The sequence below is a fragment of the Cricetulus griseus genome, chromosome 3 (genome assembly GCF_003668045.3).
Source record: "Cricetulus griseus strain 17A/GY chromosome 3, alternate assembly CriGri-PICRH-1.0, whole genome shotgun sequence".
NCBI lineage: Eukaryota > Metazoa > Chordata > Mammalia > Rodentia > Cricetidae > Cricetulus > Cricetulus griseus.
The window spans coordinates 141,253,386-141,273,800 of record NC_048596.1 but is presented as its reverse complement, the minus strand read 5'-3'; the positions used below and the strand labels follow the sequence as shown (position 1 = coordinate 141,273,800).

Genomic DNA, 20,415 nt, shown 5'->3' with positions numbered 1-20,415 from the left:
TGAGGGAGGCCCTCCCTCATCACCCCATAGAAAGAGCTCTGTGACTTCCTGCTAGCTTCACCTGAGCTCTGTTATCTTCCAGAAGCTTACTGTGTGTTCTACACGATAATGATGCTCTAATACATACGTGTGTGCATGTAGATGCACAGAATTCTATGTATTGGCCTTCACCAGAATTTAAGCTCTAGAAAAACAGTAAGGGTGCCACTGTTGAACCCCAGCACTGCTCAGAGTGCAAGTCACAGTCACATAGTCACATAGGAAGCACTCAATAGATATTCACAAAGAAAGACATGGAGGATACTGAGCTATATGAGATGCAGAGTTATGATGACCATGTAATTATAAAACACATATTCTTATTAATCCAGCTTCTTCTTATTAACCCAGTGGTGTAAGAGTCACTTGTTGTGTGGAGAGTGGCTCTTAGAGAGAAAGCTTCTTGTCAGAAGGTTTTTATTTATTTATTTTAATCACAGTTTCAAATGGAGAAGAAAGGAAAAAAATAATGTTATCTCCTGCCACTGTTTGAAAGTGTTGATGATGGCCTGTTTCCTAGAGGATGGGTTCTGGGTGCAGTTCTGTGTTCTTTGCCTTTGAAATTGGTTATCATACAAATAGTAGGCCACATAAGGGTTCTAATTTATGGGTTGAATGTAATAATTGTATTAATAGTTGATAAGTTATGCCAAATTCCACAGTAGCCTCTGCTGTGACCTTTTTAGGTTTTTCATGGCTCTCTAGTATTTGTGCAGTGTACATGGGTGTGCCTGAGTGTGTATGTATAAACTTGTTTAAATAAAGTTACTTTTATTCATAAACCATAGGACTCATAGCATAAAAGCTCGGTAATTCTTTTTTTTTTTTTTCCGAGACAGGGTTTCTCTGTGGCTTTTAGAGGCTGTCCTGGAACTAGCTCTTGTAGACCAGGTTGGTCTCGAACTCACAGAGATCCACCCACTCTGCCTTCTGAGTGCTGGGACTAAAGGCATGGGCCACCAACGCCCAGCTCCTCGGTAATTCTTATGTTATTAAATGTATTGAGAAGCTTTACATAGTGATTACACATAGTAACAGAATAGTCATTCACTGAAGATTAATTGCAGTGGGGTGTTGGTGAGAGCACATGGCTCTCCATGGGCAGAGAAGGTCCCTGCACATTCGGTTTACAAGGGCAGAAATACCCGTTACTGGGAAATCTGAAGTTCCCTCTTTTGGCTTCTTAGTTCAGTTAATAGAATAATTTTAAAATGGGTAGGAAGGACAATTTTTTATTACATTTCAATTAGCCACTGTGGTGGCTGCTGGGAGAAAGAAGAGGACAAGAGAAAGGCATGTTATTTTTAGGCAGTCACATGACAGGCAAGAAGCTGCATGGCAGAAGAGAGGACATTGGGTAGCTTTGGAGAAATTGAGGGAGAAGATCCAGAGTTCCTGGAAAGTGTGCCAAGACTTTGGCCACTGTGTAAAGGAAGAAAGTAGAGGAAAAAAGGCAATATTGCACTTTGCTGACTTACCCAGGAAACTGGCAGGTTGCAGCACTACATGATAGGAGCACTGTGAATGAGCTTTGAGGAAGGGACTCTGGGTAGTTTCATGAATAGGCTAACCACTCATCCCTTCTCTTTAGCAAGGTTTCAAGAGAACAGTGTGTGTGTGGTGGCTGGAACTCCTGCCCAGCTGGATTAACTCTTAAAAGGAGGGAATAACAGTTTGGAAGGTTTCATGTAGCTTACACTACCATCTCTAGCCAGAGCCAGACATAAACACTTAGCTTCTGATATCCTGACCAGGATGAAGTCACTGTCTTACTGGACTCAGCAAAGCCTAGATAAGTCCATCTACTCACACAGTAACTTAAATTGTAATGAGTAGCAAAGCTGATGTTTCCTTGTCCAGTGGAACCAGGGAAATGAGAGGCCAGGTCTAAAGCCTCAGTGGTCTCCAAGGTTACTGTCACACCAATGATTTTTTCCCCTACCTTTTGGGGAAATAACAAATAATAACAAAAACAAACAAACAAAAATCTACCACCATTAAAAAAAGACAAACCAAGCAAAGGGAAACCCCAAATCAAAACTAGAGTAAAAATAAAGAAGAAAAGATTATTACCAAAATACAAAAGACCTTAAATTTTACTCCTTTTTGCTTTTCGTCCTTGTTACTCCATGTTTTTCTTTTATGAGATGTAAAATAAGCAGGATTAGCTATTAAATACAGATGGCTCCAAAGGCTCCCTGATTCTGGTATGAAGGAGTGTCACAGGAGACACGCTTTAGACTCTGACAGTGGCCTCCCAGCTTTCTTGCAGACACAGGAACATTGAGATGCTTGGCTGTTGTTCTCTATTGAGCCTCAGTCTTAAAAATGTGCTGTTTTGCAAGAAATATCATCAGTGATCTTCATGAGAAGATACATGCAAAATTCTGGGGAAAATTAATATACAGACAGCTTTATTTTTAAATTTTGTGGCAGAGATGACTTACAATGAGCTCTTTATCAGCTTCCTTTTTTTATAAGCTTGCTGTGATATTACCCCCAAAATAGCAGTCTAATTCAAGTTTATTTAAAACGATTGTAATTATAATGTATTCAGAAAGTTTGTAAAAATAAATAAATGTATCAGCTGTTAAACATGCAAGAATGTTTTATGTTTGAGTGATTGGGATTTGGACTGTTTTTCTCAGGTCAGATTTTAAAATAAGGGAAGAACTATGAAGAAAAAAATCAGCAAAGGGAAAAAAGTAGAAAAGAAAGCACAAAGACACACTGCTTTCTGTTTGACTTCTTGAATGTCAGCATTGGGTTGCTTTTTACCTCAGCACAGCCTCTGAGAGCAATCAGGCTGACAGCCCCCTTTCTTGTCCTTCTGGAGTGGCTGTGTGACTCTTGCTGGTGCCTTTAGCTTTGTAGAGGGTTCCAGGTAGCCTGAGACCCTGCCTCTGTTCTCACCCACTCTTTGGGTGTTCATTAAATGTGTATCAGTCAGTGAAAAGGAGAATATGGGCAAAGGAAAAGAGTATTCATTCTATTTCTAAGGGTAGACCTGCATTGTTATTAGGTTACCTGTATTTCACAAGAAACAAGAATGTCCAACTCCAATTCTGCTTGACAGCTGTAGACCACTAACATCCAGTCTTCCCTCTGATGATAACTGAAATCCGGACAAAACAGAAAAGGCAACAGAGCATGGACTTTGAACAATGAACAAAACCAGGTGGGTGTTGAAGGGGATTGGAAGGCTGACTGGCCCTCTCATGGGTGGTTCTCCCTTCCTTTTCATCTCCTTTATTCCTCCAGGACAGGCCTCTGTCATGGAGTATCATGGTGACATTGATTGTCAGCAGTCCATCTGGACAGAATCAGACAATGGCGCCAGTGGATGGGCAGAGGATTTCAGGAGAGCCAGAGGACTCAATCAGTTCTGTGCAGGCTTTGCACAAGTCCCAGTCAGTTCCTGGATATGTGGGGCTATCCCAATCCAGTTGAACAGAACCTTCCACACAGGTGGATGGCCAGCTCAGGGATGCTGTATGTGTGCCAGCCAACCAGTTTGGACAGCTGAACTGAAACTCAAGCCACAGAATGATACACATGGGAGACAGACCCAGAGCTGGAGAAAAAAAATATGAATTTGAACCACTTCAGCAAAAACTAGTTGAAAGAGGAAATTGTAGATGAAATACATGAAACAAGAAAACACTACTGAGAAAAGAGCAAAGACAACTAAACAGAAAAAACTAACAAAGAGAAGATTAGCATCAACAAAAAAGGAAGAAGAATGTACAGAGCATTAGATAGAAAGCTAATCCTTTGCAAAGAAATCAGAGGACACATACTGCCAATATCAACAAGAAAATGGAGTTATAATCCAGACACTACAGACTTTAAAGTAACAACGAGAATATATTAATAAATTTATAACAATCAATTCATCAATTTACATGAAATGAAATACTGTCTTGAAATAGAACATCCTAACTGGCTTAAGTTGTAATAGAAATTCTGAATACTATTATACCAATCAAAGAAACTGAATTAATAATGCAAATGTTTCTCTCTGGAAAAGTTCAGACACAGCTGACTTCTCTATAGAATTTTCCCAGACTTAAGTAAGAACTGACTCTAATCCCATGATTCCATTTCAAGAAACAGCTCATTTGGTAACTCCTTGGACATAAGGCATTATGGGAGAAAGAAACCCAGAGCAACAGACTTCATGAACACAGATCTAAAAATCTTTAACAAGATATTAACTGGATGCCACAGTGCAAGAAAAGGGCAACCCAACCAAGACAGTTTTACTTCAGTAACACAGTGTTGATTTAACATCCTAAAAACAAGTAATCCATTCTTTGTACTAACATTATTGGGGAAAAGCCCATATGATCATTTCAATAGATGGTAAAAAGCATTCAAATCAAAGTCATGAAAAAAAACCAAACCAAACCAAAAATAACAACAACAATCCCCCCCCCAAAAAATACCCCAAACTTTTGGCAAACCACAAAACCTAATGTCGAGACAGGACATTTTTTTTCAACTTTTTAAAATTTGAATTAGGAACAGGATTGATTTACATGACAATCCCAGTTCCCTTCTCCCACCCATCCTCCCCTACCCCCTACCTCCCACCCCCAGTAAAACCCTATCTATCACATATCCTTTCTCCTCCCCCTGGATGGTGAGGTCTTCCATAGGGTGTCATCAGAGTCTATTCTATCCTTTGGAATAGGGCCTAGGCACACCTCTGTGTATCTTGGCTCAGGGAGTATCCCTCTATGTGGAATGAGCTCCCAAAGTCCACACCTATGCTAGGGATAAGTACTGAACTTCTACAGGAGGTCCCGTAGATTTCTGAGGTTTCCTCACAGAAACCCATGTTCCTGGGGTCTGGATCAGTACCATGGTGGTATTCCAGCTGTCAGACTGGGGAACAAGAGTTCCCCGATGTTGAGGTCAGCTGTTTCTGTGGGTTTCACCAGCCTGGTCTGGACCCCTGAGTTCTTCACTCGTCCTTCTCTGCATCTGGGTTCCAGTTCAGTTCGGTGATTAGTTGTGGGTGTCTGCTTCTACTTCCACCAGCTGCTGGATGAAGGAGACAGGGAATTTTGAAAATCCTAGAGACAATGACACATTTGCTGTAGATAACAACAATAAGTTAGCCTGAGGCTGGGAAATGTACAAGGGTGCCACCTTTCTCCATCAGGCCACACTATGTTCTCTGCATAGTGCAGTTGCTGTGTCACAGCAATGCACAGAAGCAAAGGGCAGAAAGACAGGAAGGTAAAGGTTGAAGTCTCCACTTGGTTATTTGAATGAAAACAAAAAGAAAGCTAGAGTTTTCTTTTGCTTTCTTATCTTTACACCATATCTGGTTTTGTTTCCACAGTTTCACTTGTTTATCTTAAATAAATCATTCTTTGAGAATTTAGTACAATAAATTTTGTCCATATTTACCCTCTCCCTCAACTCCTCCCAGATTTACTCCCCACTTCTTTAGCTATTCAACTCTGTGTGTCCTCTTTTATTTTCTTCCTTCATCAAGTCCTATTTGTGCTGCTGTGATGTTCATGGACGTGTGGCCTTTACCTGTGGCATAGTCAATTTACTAGTGGTAACTAACTCTCTTAGAAAACACTGGCTCTATCCCAGAGGCTACCAATTGCCAGTAGCTCCTCGGGTAGAAGGGGGACTTCATGTCCACTTCTGCTCTTCATGCTGGGATGTTGAGTCCTTGCATGGCTCCAGGGATTGGACCTGACTGGGGCAGTGAGGGAATAGAAAAAAATACATAGAAAACCTGGGTCGGGGTTGACTGGGCTCTATGATAGGGAAACCACAGCACTCCAGAAGCTTCAGTACATTGCAGAATTGAATAGGCAGGCTTGGCAGGTCATGGCATACAGTTGATCAAGGACATAAGCTTAGCTAATCCTGGTAAGAATAGTTTCTATAGGGAAGCACTCTTCAGGCTGTAAACATCTTGGGGAGAAAGCTATGGTGGGATATTTTCTGCACACACTATCAATATTTGCACTTTGATCTGAGGAAGAATTTGCCATTATTCTGAATTTCATATGGGCCAGGGTCTGATACTCACATGGGGTTTGGGCATTGGTGTCCTGGATATGCCCATGCCCATGTCAACAATACATGTTCACTCATGATTTCACTCGGGGATTTCTCCCCATGATTTAGCCTGGTTTGGTCTTGCAAAGGTCTTATGCATTCTGCCATAACTGCTCTCTGTGTTCAGAGGACATTGTTTCCCTATATTCATTTACTGTCTGGACTTTTACAACGTTTACATCCCCCCTTTCACTGTCCTGAGCCTTGGGAACAAGGGGTGTATTACAGATGTTACATTTGAGACTGAGCATTCTGCAGGCTCTTCTCGGCACCTTGGCCAGTTTTGGGTCTTTGTGTTGACCACTATGTACTGCAAATAGAAGCTTCTCTGAAGAGGGTTGAGTGAATCATTAAACTATGGGTATAGCAATTCCTCATTAGGATCATATTGAATATTATATTTATTTAGCAGAATAATAATAGTAGGTTCTTCCCCTAGGTCTTATGATCTGTTTAGCCACAGGTTCTTAGCTCAGTAATTGTGTCTGGTATTGGTTTCCTCTTGTGAAGTGGACTTACATTCAATCAGAAAATGATGGTTACTCCAAGATGTCTCTCCTGCACCAGAGAGCATGTTTTGAAGGCTAATCATCAGTGTAGCTTGCATGGTTCACTGCTGGGTAATATTGATGATTTCTTTTCTCCTTCGGTGGGATACATGACACTTTCCAGCACTATGATAGCTGGCTAGTATGGAAGAGATATCCAGATAATAATCTGGGTAATGTTCAGTGATGCAAAAATGTGTTGTCTTTATACCCTTTAGCGCTAAGGTATTACAGTCAAGTCCTACAGGGTAACCAAGCACATTGGCAACAGCCTGCAGCGTTTGGTGATATTTAGGATCTTATCTGCCCACAATTCCAAAAGAAGAAATCCATTCCTGGCACTGGGCTTTCTATTTGTTAGCCTGTGTTGTCTAGTAGGGGCATTATTGTCCTATTATGTAGTTCCTATAATTGTGGGCATGCTCCTGTGTGTGGTATGTGTTTGTGTGTGTGTGTGTGCAGCTGTGCATGTGCATGTGTGTGTGTAAGGAAGCTTCAACAGTAATAATTAGGTGTCCATATGACTTTTTGGAGGGTGTTTAGTTATTTACGTCTACCCATTTCTCCTTTGTCTTTAGTAATGCCCCTTTTCTTGTTGATGGCACACTCTGGTTTTTTCCCACAACTCCATTTCTGTTACTAGTTTCCCTGCAGTTAGTCTTAATAAAACTGCCAATTATGAGTTTGCTATTTTAATATTTCTACTCTTATTATTATTATTATTTCTTATTTTTTAAAGGCCCAAGTTGTTGTTCTTTTTTAACTTCTTGATGCTTGCCTTTTCATTTTCATGCTTTAAGTCATTCAGTATTTATGTTTAAGACTGTAAGTTTCTTTTCAGCTCATCTTGGTAGCATCCTTCAGGCTTTCCTGGGCACGCTAATCATGGTAGCATTCTGGAGAAGTTATGTTTGTATTCAGAGACATACTGAACATGTGGAGGTCCTTTCATTGCCTGGGTACTTGGAATCAAGCTCAGGTTGTTAGTGTTGGTGTGAAGTGCCTTTAACAGCCACTGAGCTATTTTGCCAGCCCTTATGTTCTTATTTACTCAAATTATTTTTATTTACATTGTGCTTCTTGACTTACATTACTGAGTCAGTTTTGAATAATGAGTTGGGTTTGTCTACTTGGACTTGTCCTTCTAGTTGTTTATACTTCATTTACTTTTGAGTCTATGTTATCAGTTATGTATAATGTAGAATTGCTTGCTTTTTAAAAGTAAGAAAGAGAAGCATGAAGCTTTTGTTAATATAGTCTTGGTACATGCATTTCTTCTGCTCATTTAGTTTTGGGTGTCTTTAGCAAATTTTATATGTTTGGATTTTAATCCAGTGTGACAACCTTCAACATTTAAGGCTTTTATTTTATTTTACTTTACCATTTTATTTTATTGCCTTACCTATTTTCTTATTATTTTAAGACGAGATCACTCTAAGTAGCCAAGACTGGCTTCAGACTTATTATGTAGCCCTAGGCTGCTCTTCACGTCATCTTTGGGCCTTAGACTCGCAAGGGCTGGGATTATCTGAATGCTTGCACTCCCACAGCTGGCTGAAAACACTGTATATATGCAATGCTGCTGCTGAAGCACTTGGCTTTAAATCTGTAATTTTATTTGCCCTATGTCTTTGTTTGCAATTTTCTTTTTGACTTATTTGGCTTGATTGTTATTTAAAATTGTAATTTGCTCTCCCACAGTGACACACTTGATATTTTCAATACTATCATGTGATTTAGAGACAGCTTCCATCTTTTATTCATAAAGGGTCAATTATGATTGACATTTTAATACACTTCAACTCTTAGATTCCTTAAGCAAAATTCTTTTCGTATCTCCTGTCTATGAATTCTCACTTGTAAAATGTTACTTCTTTCCTATTTTGGTTGTTTCTACTTTTATCCATGTCAATTACCATCTTTTGTCCTTGATGGTCCTAGACTATAACCTCATTACTGATTTTAATCTTGGGATTCAGGAGAGACTACATCAATCTCTCTCAGTGTGACTTGTTCTAGTCTCCAGTATCACTGCTGCTCACACTTCCAGACTTCAGTGGCTGTTCTGCCTCAAGCTGCCAGGCAGTTTTATGTTTTTGCCACTCAAGAGTCTCAGCTCCTTCTTAGCTATGGGTAGTGTATGCATGCAGAAAATTTACACTGCTTACTAATTCACCCATGTGCTAAAGAGTGTTGCATCCAGGGTCTTTTGGTTTGGATGCAGAAGAGCCTGCATGCTGCTGCCCATTGTTCTGAATATGGCAGCAATGAGTTATTGTGCTGGCTTATCTCTGGGCACAGCTGCTGTGTCCTGTGTGGTGCTGTGATTTATAGTTCTCCCTTTGCTCTGTTGTGTATCATCGATGGAGATGAGTGATGTGCATAGTCTTCAAGCACACACAAACTTTTATTTTTGAAGTGCCAATATGTAGTGATTCCATGATAGATGGAGTCAGTACATATTTAATTTACCACTTTATATCATAATACACAACATTTGTTTATTCCTTATAATTTGATTTTTCTTTAATTATGAGATCAGATATTTTGAAATGAGTTATTTGGTGGAATGCTCAAGTCTGTTGAAGATATTATTTTATCTTTTCATACTGCATGCATAGGTTTGAGATTTTATGTAGCATTAGGCAGATCCATATACACATAAGATGGACTCAGCATACTGTAGAGAAATATATACATAAGATCATCTTTGGGCTGGAGAGATGGCTCAGAGGTTAAGAGCACCGACTGCTCTTCCAAAGGTCCTGAGTTCAATTCCCAGCAACCACATGGTGGCTCACAACCATCCGTTATGAGATCTGGTGCCTTCTTCTGGTGTGCAGATATACATGGAAGCAGAATGCTGTATACATAATAAATAAATAAAATCTTTAAAAAAGATCATCTTTATATATCATCTGGCAGAAATTTTTTTAATTTAAATTAGAAACAAGCTTCTTTTACATGCCAATCTCAGTTCCCTCTCCCTCCCCTCCTTTCCTGTCCCCCACAGATGCCCTATAACAAACCCTTTCTGCTCCCCAGGGAGGGTGAGGCCTTCCATGGGCGATTTTCAAAGTCTGTCATATAATTTGGATACTCTCTCAGCCTAGACCATACCCAGTTTGTCTAGGCTGAGAGAGTATCCCTCTATGTGGAATGGGCTCCCAAAGTTCTTTTGTGTACTAGGGGTAAATACTGATCCACTACCAGTGACTCCATAGATTGCCCAGACCTCCAAAATGACTTCCTCCTTCAGGGGATCTGGAACAGGGGAGCTGGTTTCCCAGCTATCAATCTGGGGTTCATGAGCAACCCCAGATTGTTTCTGTGTGTTTCTTCAGCCAGCCTGGTCTTGACCCCTTTGCTCATCACTCCTCCCTCTCTCTGGCAGAAAATTTTAACTTAAGTTGGACCAAAGGTTTAGCTGCATTTAAGTTTTTAAATGTTCCTTACTGTTTAATTAAACTTGGGTTATGTTAGATTACTGGCTAGTAAAGGGATTTATCTTACTCTCCTATGAGACTCAGTCTTTGTTTAGAGACATTTTTGGATTCACATGGCAATAGTAGAAGCATTACTATCACCCACTGTGCAGAGGCTGAGGACACAGCACAACACCTTACAATGGGCAGGTCCACCCCACAGCAAGCAAGGAATGACCTGGCTCTGTATCAGTGGTTTTTCTCACAGTGACAGAATATGTCAGAAACTCAACCTACAGAAGGAATGGTCTATTTGGGTCACAGTTTAAAAGTAACATTTATCCTGTCAGCTCAATTGTGGCAACAGGTGATTGTAGCTTGATGACAGAAGTGTAAGGCTGGTCACATGGTACACAGAGAAGAAGCAGAGAAAGATGGGTGCTGATACTTCCTCCTTTTTATTCAGTGAGGAACCTAATCAATAGGAGGGTAAGCTCTCCTATTCAGAGTTGTTTTTTCCATCTCTTTGAGCATACCTTCTTCAAGCCTATCTCAAGGGGAATGTTCTTCTGTATATATGTTTCTCTTATTGGTTAATGAATATAATAATGATTGGCTGGTTGGCCAGACTGGAAGTGATGTAGCCTGGCAGAATCAGGATATAAGCAGGGACAAACAGGAAATTTCTCTCCTCTCTGTGGAGATGCTTAGCAGTCACCATGTGAGCTGCCAAAGGAGTTAGAGGTCTGGACCCTTCCCCAGTAAGATAAGACCATGGGGAAAAACTTAGATTAATAGAAATGGGTTAATAATTAAGACAGAGCTAGCCAATAAGAAACCCTAGTCACCTGCTGAACAGTTTCATAATTTATATAGCCTCCGTGTTTTTCTTTGGGGCTGAGTAGGGCAGCTGTGGGACCAGGCTGGTGGGACAAAGAAAACACTCAGCAACACCTATCCAGAGATTTGACTTCCACATCTCAATCCATCCAAGCTGACAGTGAAGATTAGTTATCATAACCCTTGTCAACTTGATGCCCAAATACAATACTTCAAGTTTTAATATTTTACCTTTGTCTCCTATTTTCATGCTCATCTCATAATACACAATCTATTTAGTCCATCTCTAAGAACCTACCTTGTCTTAACAGCTCTAACATTGTTCAAATGTCTAAGTGCAGAATTTCCAGTGAGACACAGACCAGGTCTTAGCTATGAGCTCTTACAAAGTCAACCAAGAACAACATTAAAAGTAACAAGCTATATACTTCCAGTATTCAGAGACACAGAGTAAACACTCCCATTCCAGAATGGAAGAAAGAATCACACTCTGCACTTCCATGTCTGGCATTTGGGCCTTATGATGGAATCATTTGGGCTCCAACCATCTCAGGTAGCTCTGCCTCTGCAGTTCTCCCTCCTGTAGCACACATCACTTATCTAATGAGCTGGCTTCTCTCTGTGCCCACAGCTTTCCTTGGCAGACATCCATGGTTCTGGTTCTCCCAGTATCTGTGGGTCTCCATTATAATTTAGTCTTTGCTTTCATAGCTTCACTAGTGACTCTTCAAGGCCTTCTTGCAGGAATCTTACCCTCATCCACAATGCCTGGCCTAAGCATATTTTCGGCACCTTGGTGGAAGCCTCCACAACTATATATCTCTTGAATTTTGCATTCTTGTAAAACAAGGACTATGTGGGTCACACTGTTAATTTTTGCTGCTGACTTAAAGTATTCTTTGGCAACCTGACTCTATTGTAGTAGCCTCTCTGTACCTCGATGGTTAAACTTGGGAAATTAATTCACTAGATGGTTGTTTTTGAAAAAGGACAAACATTTAGTGGCATTTTAAAGACAGAATCTCTTCCTTCAAATGCATTTGCAAGTTTTTAAGTTGGAGCTGAAAGATCCTGGAGGCTCAGGCCCCCAGGATCTCAGTCCAGGACCTCAATGACCCCAATCACCAGGCGGAGGTGAAAACTTGATGCAAACAGCAGGAGGTTTTATTGCAGTTGTTTAACTAGCTAACCCCATGTTAGCTTGGGCATTTCATCCATCCACCATGGCGGATGGCTAGGAAAGATGGTGCGAAGCCACAACATAGAGATCTTATAGGGCAGCGTAAGGGGAGTGTCTAGGGGTACGCACAGGCTCAGGATTGGTGTGCCTCCAGGCTTGGAGGGCCTGCCCTGTGTTGATTGGTCAACTGGTGGTTATGGCCCATAGGCCCTCCCAGGGTGATTTCTATGCTCTGTGCCTCATTGCTGTGCACTTGTCCATAAAGCACACCCAGAGTCGTAAAGCATAGCACTACCAGCTAACTTCTGATTGGTTCCTTGCCACGAGGCAAGCATCTGACCTCCTAGTGACCAAGTGAAGGTCAGGCAAGCACATGCTAGGCTGTTTTGGCTGCTGAAATGGGGAACTGGTCCCTTCAGAGCCACCCCTATTGTCCCTATGTGGTGGGAAAGGGTTCTCTTTAATGCTACTCTCTCATCTCCTTCACCATTACAGCCACTTTTTCTGTACCCATATTTTCTGCAACTATAAATATCCTTAGACTCATTTCCTCATCAAACTGCATCGTTTTCACGTATTTCTGTTCTCTCACTGTAGATCTGACCAAGAGCAGTAAGTGTGAACCATACCAAGGCCTGGGTGTGTTTCTCTCTTGAAATTTCTCCGACAAACAACTGAATGCCTTACAGTTTAGTTTAGCTTCACTCAAATTTTCAGGATATAGGCTGAAAACAGCCAGAATTCTTGCCACAGTGTAACATGAATGGCCCATAGACCATTTTGTGGTAGAGTCTTGTTCCCTCTGGAACCTCATGGACACAATTTCCAATACCCATTGCCTTTGGCATCATGGTCTTCCACACATACACTAGAATGGCCCATCTGTGCATACAGCATTCTAAGCTTCTGTGGCTTCAGCTCTAAAGTCTTCCAAATTCTTCCCCAAGCCAATTGCAAATGCCTAAGTACCACATGGTCAGGTTCATTGTCAACCTGACTGTATTTAGAAACACTATGGCTATGATAGTGTTTTCAGAACAGTTTAACTGAAGAAGAAAGACCTGCCCTAAATGTGGATGTTACCATTGCATGCACTGAGATCCTACATTATTGTTAAAGATGAAACAGAGTGAAGCATTGACATTCATCTGTCTCTGCTTCCTGAGAGTGGATACAGTGTGACCAATTTCTTCATGCTCCTATTGCCATCCTTTCCCTGCCATGATGGACTAGACCCTCAAATTCTAGGCCCAAACCATCTCCCTCCTTTTACTTGCTTTTTCCATTTGTTGTTACAGAAATAATAAATATAATAATACCCACAACAGCCCTAACCCCAGTACCAATCTTCTGTATTATTTTTCTCATTGCTATAACAAAATGCTTGGCAAAAACAACTTCAAGGAGGATGGGTTTGTTTGTCCCATAATTTGAAGGTCTTGTCATGGAGAACATGGCAGTAATGCCTATAGATGTGGTGGCAGAAACATGAGAGGGGTGGTCACATTGTGTCCACAATCAGGAAGCTGACAGAGATGAATACTGCTACTTGACTTGCTTTCTCTTTTTCATTTTTTATTCTGTCTGAGACCCCATCAGTTTTCCATCCTAAATTATATCTGTTTGGAATACCCTCACAGACATCCCTGGGGGCATGTCACTGAGGTGACTCTAAATCCCATCAAGGTGATGATGAAGGTGACAGGCTCCAAATGTTGGTAGCATAGGAAATGGCCAGCCCTGATATGGGTAGATTATCCTGATCTAGCTAATATTAAAACTAAGGTGATTGAGAGCTTTGTTTGAGGTTCCAGCTCTACCAATTTTAAACAAAGTCCAACTGAAAGATATACATATAGATCAGAATTATGTAACTTAAATTTACACATTCAAGTTGACATTTCAATATCAATCTTCAGTGAAATTCCAGTGGAAATGTCACACAATGAAGATGTAGTGGGCATCTGGGTTGCTGCCCTGTCCCAGTGTTGTGTCTTCTGTTTCAGATGGTGCTATGGTCTGAGCACAATCTCTTGAGCTTCTGTCATCTTATTTTACTCTTCTATTTCCACCAGAAACAGACTCTCATGAAGACTCATTCCTCATGCTGTGAAAATGGCCATGTGCTTTAAGGGTTGTAACAACTTCATTAAAAAAATCAAACTTTTAAAATACATTGGAAATTCAGCTCACTTGAAAAGACCTTTTTATGGATTGATATTCCTTTGTGAGCAATCAAATGGTATCTTTCACTTAGACCTTAAAATAAAAAGATTGCCTTCTGCCTAGATTTAAATTTACCACAGAGGTTGACACAAATCTGTACATTTTCCCTTTGTGCATTTTCCTGAGTATACATGACAGCAAATTTATTTATAGATTGTGTTAAGGAATCTAATCTTTAATAACAGATGATAATCTGGGCCTACCTTCTATTCTCTTCTATTTTGAAAGAGAGAGGGATCTGCTTACAGTCTCATTTTTTAAACACATCTTTCTTATAGGCATTGGCACATCTTCACCTAGTAGAGTATGTTGGAGAACAGACTGCCTTGCTGATAAAGGTATTATTGAATGTTCTAATAGAATGTGTTCTAGCCACTAGTCTTTGATTTTTGTTAAAAGGAAAAAGAAAAAATGTGTGGTAAGAATGTTACATTAATTATGTCAATTATGTCCAAAGCACTGAAGGGCACCTACTTTATCCTTGGTAGCCTAGAGATGAAGGGATACTTTTATCAAAGAATATGTAATTATAGACGCTTGCTATCTTGCTTTGGCCTTTAGTTAAAATATGTCTAAAAAGGGGCAGTGCACAGTAAGTGAATGCAGCAGAGATTTCCATCTTAGGACTCTGCTGGGCCATCAATCAGGAGGAATCAGTCTGTATGGCCACCAGATGTGGGTGGGAAATGCTCACTTCTCTGCCTACAGAGCGATTTGGCTGAGAATGGCTCCCCTCCATTCTTGGTATGGGTGTGGCCCTAGTTTGCATGTCTATGCTCACCTTGGTCTTATCACGTGTCAGGATGAATTAACAATCTTTTGACTCTTCCTGTGTATGTGATTTAACAGTGCAATGGTTAATGCATAGCATGGCCATTATCTGCTCCTTTTAGATGGTCCCAGAAGATCAGCGCTTGGCGGCTGCCATCGTGCTAATTGTGTGGGTCTCAGCCTTGGCATCGTCCTTGATTGACAACATCCCATTTACTGCCACAATGGTAAGCTGTGTGTTCCTATGTTTGGGGCCCAACCTTAGCCTGCACCCATTTGGACTCACCTTTCCCTTCTAAGAAGCAGAGTATGAAACCAACTCCTCTGTTGCTCTTACATGTAAGGAAAAAGTGTGAACTGAGCCACAGGCAGTTGGACATGGAACTGAGAGGCCAATGACAGGCTGTGAACAGGGTCTGCAGAGTGGACAGTGCATCATGGGTGAATGCCTGTTTTGGGAGACCTGTTGAGGGCTGCTACCCTCCCAGAAAAAAAAATTCAAAGCCACTTCAGGACACCAAAAAGACTGAGTTGCCTCTGTTATCTTCAAATGCAGAAGTTATTTGTTCTGAGTAGTCTACATGGCTTCTGGTACTTGGCCTGTGCAGGGATTTCCATTTGTTTCCAACCCCCAGGCAACACCAACACCGACATCCCTGGGACATCTTCTGTGTCACTGACTGTTTGGCTTCAGGCAGGGACTGTGAACCCTGGTGTGAAAAAGTTAAAGTGGGAACAGAGACTGAAAGATAAGAGCTGGGTGCCTATAAGAACAGCTCCAGACCGAAGGGTGCTTAGTATAGGGCATAAGGTTGCGTGCCCCTCACAGTAAGATGCTGGTTGGGGATTTCTCTCTATTTCTCTTGAGGCCCTGAGTGATAGTCCATGCATTGTGCCATAGTCTTCTGGGAAAAGGGGCCCCAAGGATGAGTGCAGCATAGCTGGTAATGTGAGGAGAGGGCAGGCCCAGCTCATAGCTCTTCTTCCTCCAGAATCCCCAGTATTTGGAGCCCCCTCTTAATCTAGAATTCATTTTCTGCTAACTCTTATCCTCTAGAGATCCAGTGTGGTTCTTGTTTCAGGGTGTGGGTTTGGGAATTCTGAATAAATGCAGTAGCTGTTATTTCTAGTGGTCACATCTGGAACAAGACACATGACATCTTCTGGAGCCCAGAATGCCACATTCAAAGGGTCCAGAGAGTCTGTAAAATTTCCAGTAAGCAATATGATTAGATATGAAATACTGAGTGTTTTCCCTTTAAGTAATGAACAAGATAATGTTGTCTGTGAACATGCCTTACTAGTCAGGGTTATGGTGCAATAAAGTAAGAGAAGTAAGGAGACAGGACTGGAAATGAAGATGCTAAACTTAAGTGTTTATAAGACTATTAATCTGTGTAGTAGACAACTCAAAAGAATCAACAATTTAACAATTAGGATTGATGATTTTTTTCAGATACTGTGTAGAGATAAAAGTCAGTTAATAAACCACTGTGCTCCTCTGTAGGCAAAATAAGCTAACAGTGAGAATTTGAAATAAATGACATTGACAAGTGGTGCTGCCCTATGTACATCTTCAGTCCCTGAAACAACAGGTGACCTTACACACTTACCCTGTCCTGGGCAGGCCGCATCATGTGGTCCCAGGACATAAGTGTTTGTCGCAGGCTTTGACAATTCTTCTGCTGGCTTTGCAAGATCAGAAGGAAAGACAGACATGGAAATTAGCAACTCTACAACAGCACAGGCTTTGTTTGGGAAGGGCCTGAGGAGGGGACAGTTCTAGTCTAAGAAACCAGAGTCTGCTATTGTTTACAGGCTGGGTAGTTGTACGGCAGAAAAGGGAAAGAGGGAAAAGGACAGAAAACATCCCCTTTCAGGGGTGTGGTGACTGTTGTTAGGGGTAGCTAGGGAAATGAGTCATGACTTAAGGAATGTCAGATGATGGGTAAATGCCTCTCATGATCATTTTGCTAGGATTTAATAGGATAGACAGAACAAGTATAGAAAAAAATGTTACTTAAGTGTCATTGTCATCTCCTGCTGAAATGGGGGAGCTTTACAAAAAAATGTGGCTCTGGATAACAGGCCCAAGGCCTCCCTGTTGAAATTCTCTTCTGAGGAAGCTTCAAAGTCTCCAGAACAAAATCTCAGTGGAAGTGAACTGTAATGCCCCATACTGGAAACATTGGGTTCTTTTGTTGTTTGGATATGACTCATCTGTTGACGTGTCGGACCTGGTGGATCCTGAGAGCATCCATTAATGGGATCATTGATGGATGCTCTTTAAGCCACTACTCATTTACCCAGCTACCACCACCTGTGCCTCCAATTCTGCTCCTATAGTAACCCCTCTCCCAAACTGCTATAAGCAATCACAGAAAAAGCCATTGGTGCACCAAAGTGGGCTTTGGTCTGTTGTTGGTTTCCTATCTGGGGTGAGTACATGTTTTCTTATGCCTACCAGGAATAGTGTCACTCAAAGATGTTGTATATTGCTTCCCTCCAAGCTGATATACATAGGTCAAGGTTCTGCATTTAGTCCCTTCCCCAGTGTGCTACCGAAGGAAATGATACTCTGTCCTGATGACTTTACTATTATTGTGATCAGACACCATGACCAAGGCAACGGAAAGCATTTAACTTGTCTTAACATTTCAGAGGATCAGAGTTCTTGATGGCAGAGTAAAGAAAGAATTGAGAGCTTATATCTTGATTTACTATCCTGAGGCAGACAGGGATAGAAAGCACTGGGAATTGTGCCAATCTTTCAGACCACAAAGCCTGCCACCACTGACTTATTTCCAAACAAGGCCATGCCTCCTAATCCTTCCCAAACAGATGCACCAACTGACAACAAAGTATTCAAATGTATGAGCCTATGTGAAGGTGGCTCTCTAAGGAGGTGGGAAGATAAAAGCAATGTTGTGAGGAACTGAGACCATTTATCTGCAACATTTTATTTCTTCAAAGGAAAACAAGTAGAAAGTGCTGAGACAAAGGCAATAGTATATTCAACCTTTCTCATGTGCATGTGAGTAAGTGCCATGGTATAGTTAGCTCACCGGGCCCCTCCTTGCTTTTCTAATCACCTATGTCTTAATAAAGCAGGTCTTTTTATAGCTTGACCTCTCACACACTTCAGTACAGCTTTTCATTGTTTTCTTAATAGAGGAGAGCAACAAAAGAGATATCATAATAGAGGGAGCTATTACAGGCTTAAAGAGAATTCTGGCACAAGGGAAATGTCCAGAGATCTATAAGGATGACCCCAACCAAAAATCTAAGCAATAGTGGAGAGGCTACCTTAAAAGCTCTTCTCTGCTAATGAGATTGATGACTGCCTTATATGCCATCCTAGAGCCTTCATCCAGCAGCTGATAGAAGCAGAAGCAGACACCCACAGCTAAACACTGAGATGAACTCTGGAATGCAGTTGCAGAGAGGGAGGAGTGATGAGCAAAGGGGTCAAGACCATGCTGGAGAAACCCACAGAAACAGCTTACCTGAACAAGGGGTTGCTCATGGACCCAGACTGATAGCTGGGAAACCAGCAATGGACTGTTCCAGATCCCCTGAAAGAGGATGTCAGTTTGGAAGTCTGGTTAATCTATGGGGCCTCCAGTGTTTATCACTAGTACATGAATGGACTTTAGGAGCCCATTCCACATAGAGGGATACTCTCTCAGCCTAGACACACTGGGGAGGGTCTAGGCCCTGCTCCAAATGATATGACAGACTTTGAAGATCCCCCATGCAAGGCCTCACGGTCCCTGGAGAGCAGAAAGGGGATGGGATGGGGGCTGGTGGGGAGCAGGGGGTAAGGGGAGGGAGAAGGAACTGGGATTGACATGTAAAAGAAGTTTGTTGGTAATTTAAATTAAAAAAAGGTAAAGAAATTAGTTGTGATAGGCATTGAAGGTTTACTCTTCATGCCATGAATTTCTTTTGGACTGAGTAAGGTTTCCATCTTCTATCCAATCTCTGTCTTCTGTGTCTTGTTCCATTCCTTTATTTCTGGTCTTTTAAAATATTGTTTCTTGGACTGGAGAAATGTATCAACAGTTAATAGTACTGGCACCCATATGGTGACTCACAATCACCTATAACTCTAGTCCCAGCTGATCGACACCCTCTTCAGGCCTCTGAGGGTGAAAGACCCCTGGAGGCTCAGGCCCCCAGGATCTCAGACCAGGACCGAATGACCCCAATCACCAGGCAGAGTCAAGGACTTGATGCAAACAGCAAGAGGCTTTATTAAACCATCGTGCTGGGGTACGAACTCAAGCTCACGCAGGAGTCAAAGAGTTGGACCCTGAACAAAGGTTTAAGGGCTTCTTAAAGGCAAAAACCACAACCAGGTGGTGCCGGGGGAATGCAAGGGTAAACAGTTCTGATTAGCTTGTTCCAGGTGGCCGACCATAATCTCTGGGCCCATGGGGTCATGGAATGTTCAGGATGGTGACTTCCCTGTTTGCGGGTGGAACAGTTACCAACAATAGAGAAGACACCTCAGGCCAGGGTAGGGACACATTGGAACACATTTTAGCTCGGGGTCCTTCAAGGGTACCAGGTGCATGGACATAATGAAGACAGAATATTCATATGCACCAAAATTTTAAAAATTAAGAAAATCTTTTTAGTTACTTAAAAAAACATGCAAATAGGTTTTTAAATTTTTATGTAGACAACCTTAGCAGGTAAAAACTTTATTAATGGTATTATAGTGAGGACCATTTTATTTGTAATGCATATAAGATAGCATTAGTATTTCAACCTGTAGCAGAGCATAGTGGGTTCACCCTTGGACGAGTGCAAAGCCAATATGCACACAAGGCAATAAAAGAGTGAAGAAAGGTTTGCTATTTGTACAAGTAAAAAGAGCACTGGGAAAACTCCCAAAGCACCATCTCCTTAAACAAAGGAGACAAAGGGATTTTATTAGGGAAACTCATGCATATTCATGTACAGAAGAAAGAGTCGTGCCTGGCATAAATGGATAAAAATGTGAATTAATCACAGGAGATTACTTTCCTCAAAGTAACTTTTGTTTACATCCTCTCCAGTCTATCATCCTTCAGGCACTGTTAGTGCTTTACTGTGTGCCCCAGTCACAGAGTCCATCTCTGCCTGAAAGAGCCCCGGAAGCTCAGGCCCCCAGGATCTCAGCCCAGGATCGAGGTCACCCCAATCACCAGGTGGAGTTGAAAGCTTGATGCAAACTGCACCAGGCTTTATTATAGTTGTTTAATGAGCTAACCCCATGTTAGATCGGGTCTTTCATCCATCCACC

At 41.5% G+C, this 20,415-nt stretch overlaps 1 protein-coding gene across 1 annotated transcript in view; it reads left to right on the top strand.

Moving 5' to 3' along the window:
* Oca2 (OCA2 melanosomal transmembrane protein) overlaps positions 1-20,415 on the top strand; it is a 282,759-nt gene that overhangs the window by 144,215 nt on the left and 118,129 nt on the right. Inside the window, exons 19-20 of the mRNA XM_027404737.2 lie at positions 14,630-14,689; positions 15,245-15,349. Of these exons, the coding sequence (XP_027260538.1) occupies positions 14,630-14,689; positions 15,245-15,349 (165 nt within the window). The remainder of the gene's footprint in view (positions 1-14,629; positions 14,690-15,244; positions 15,350-20,415) is intronic.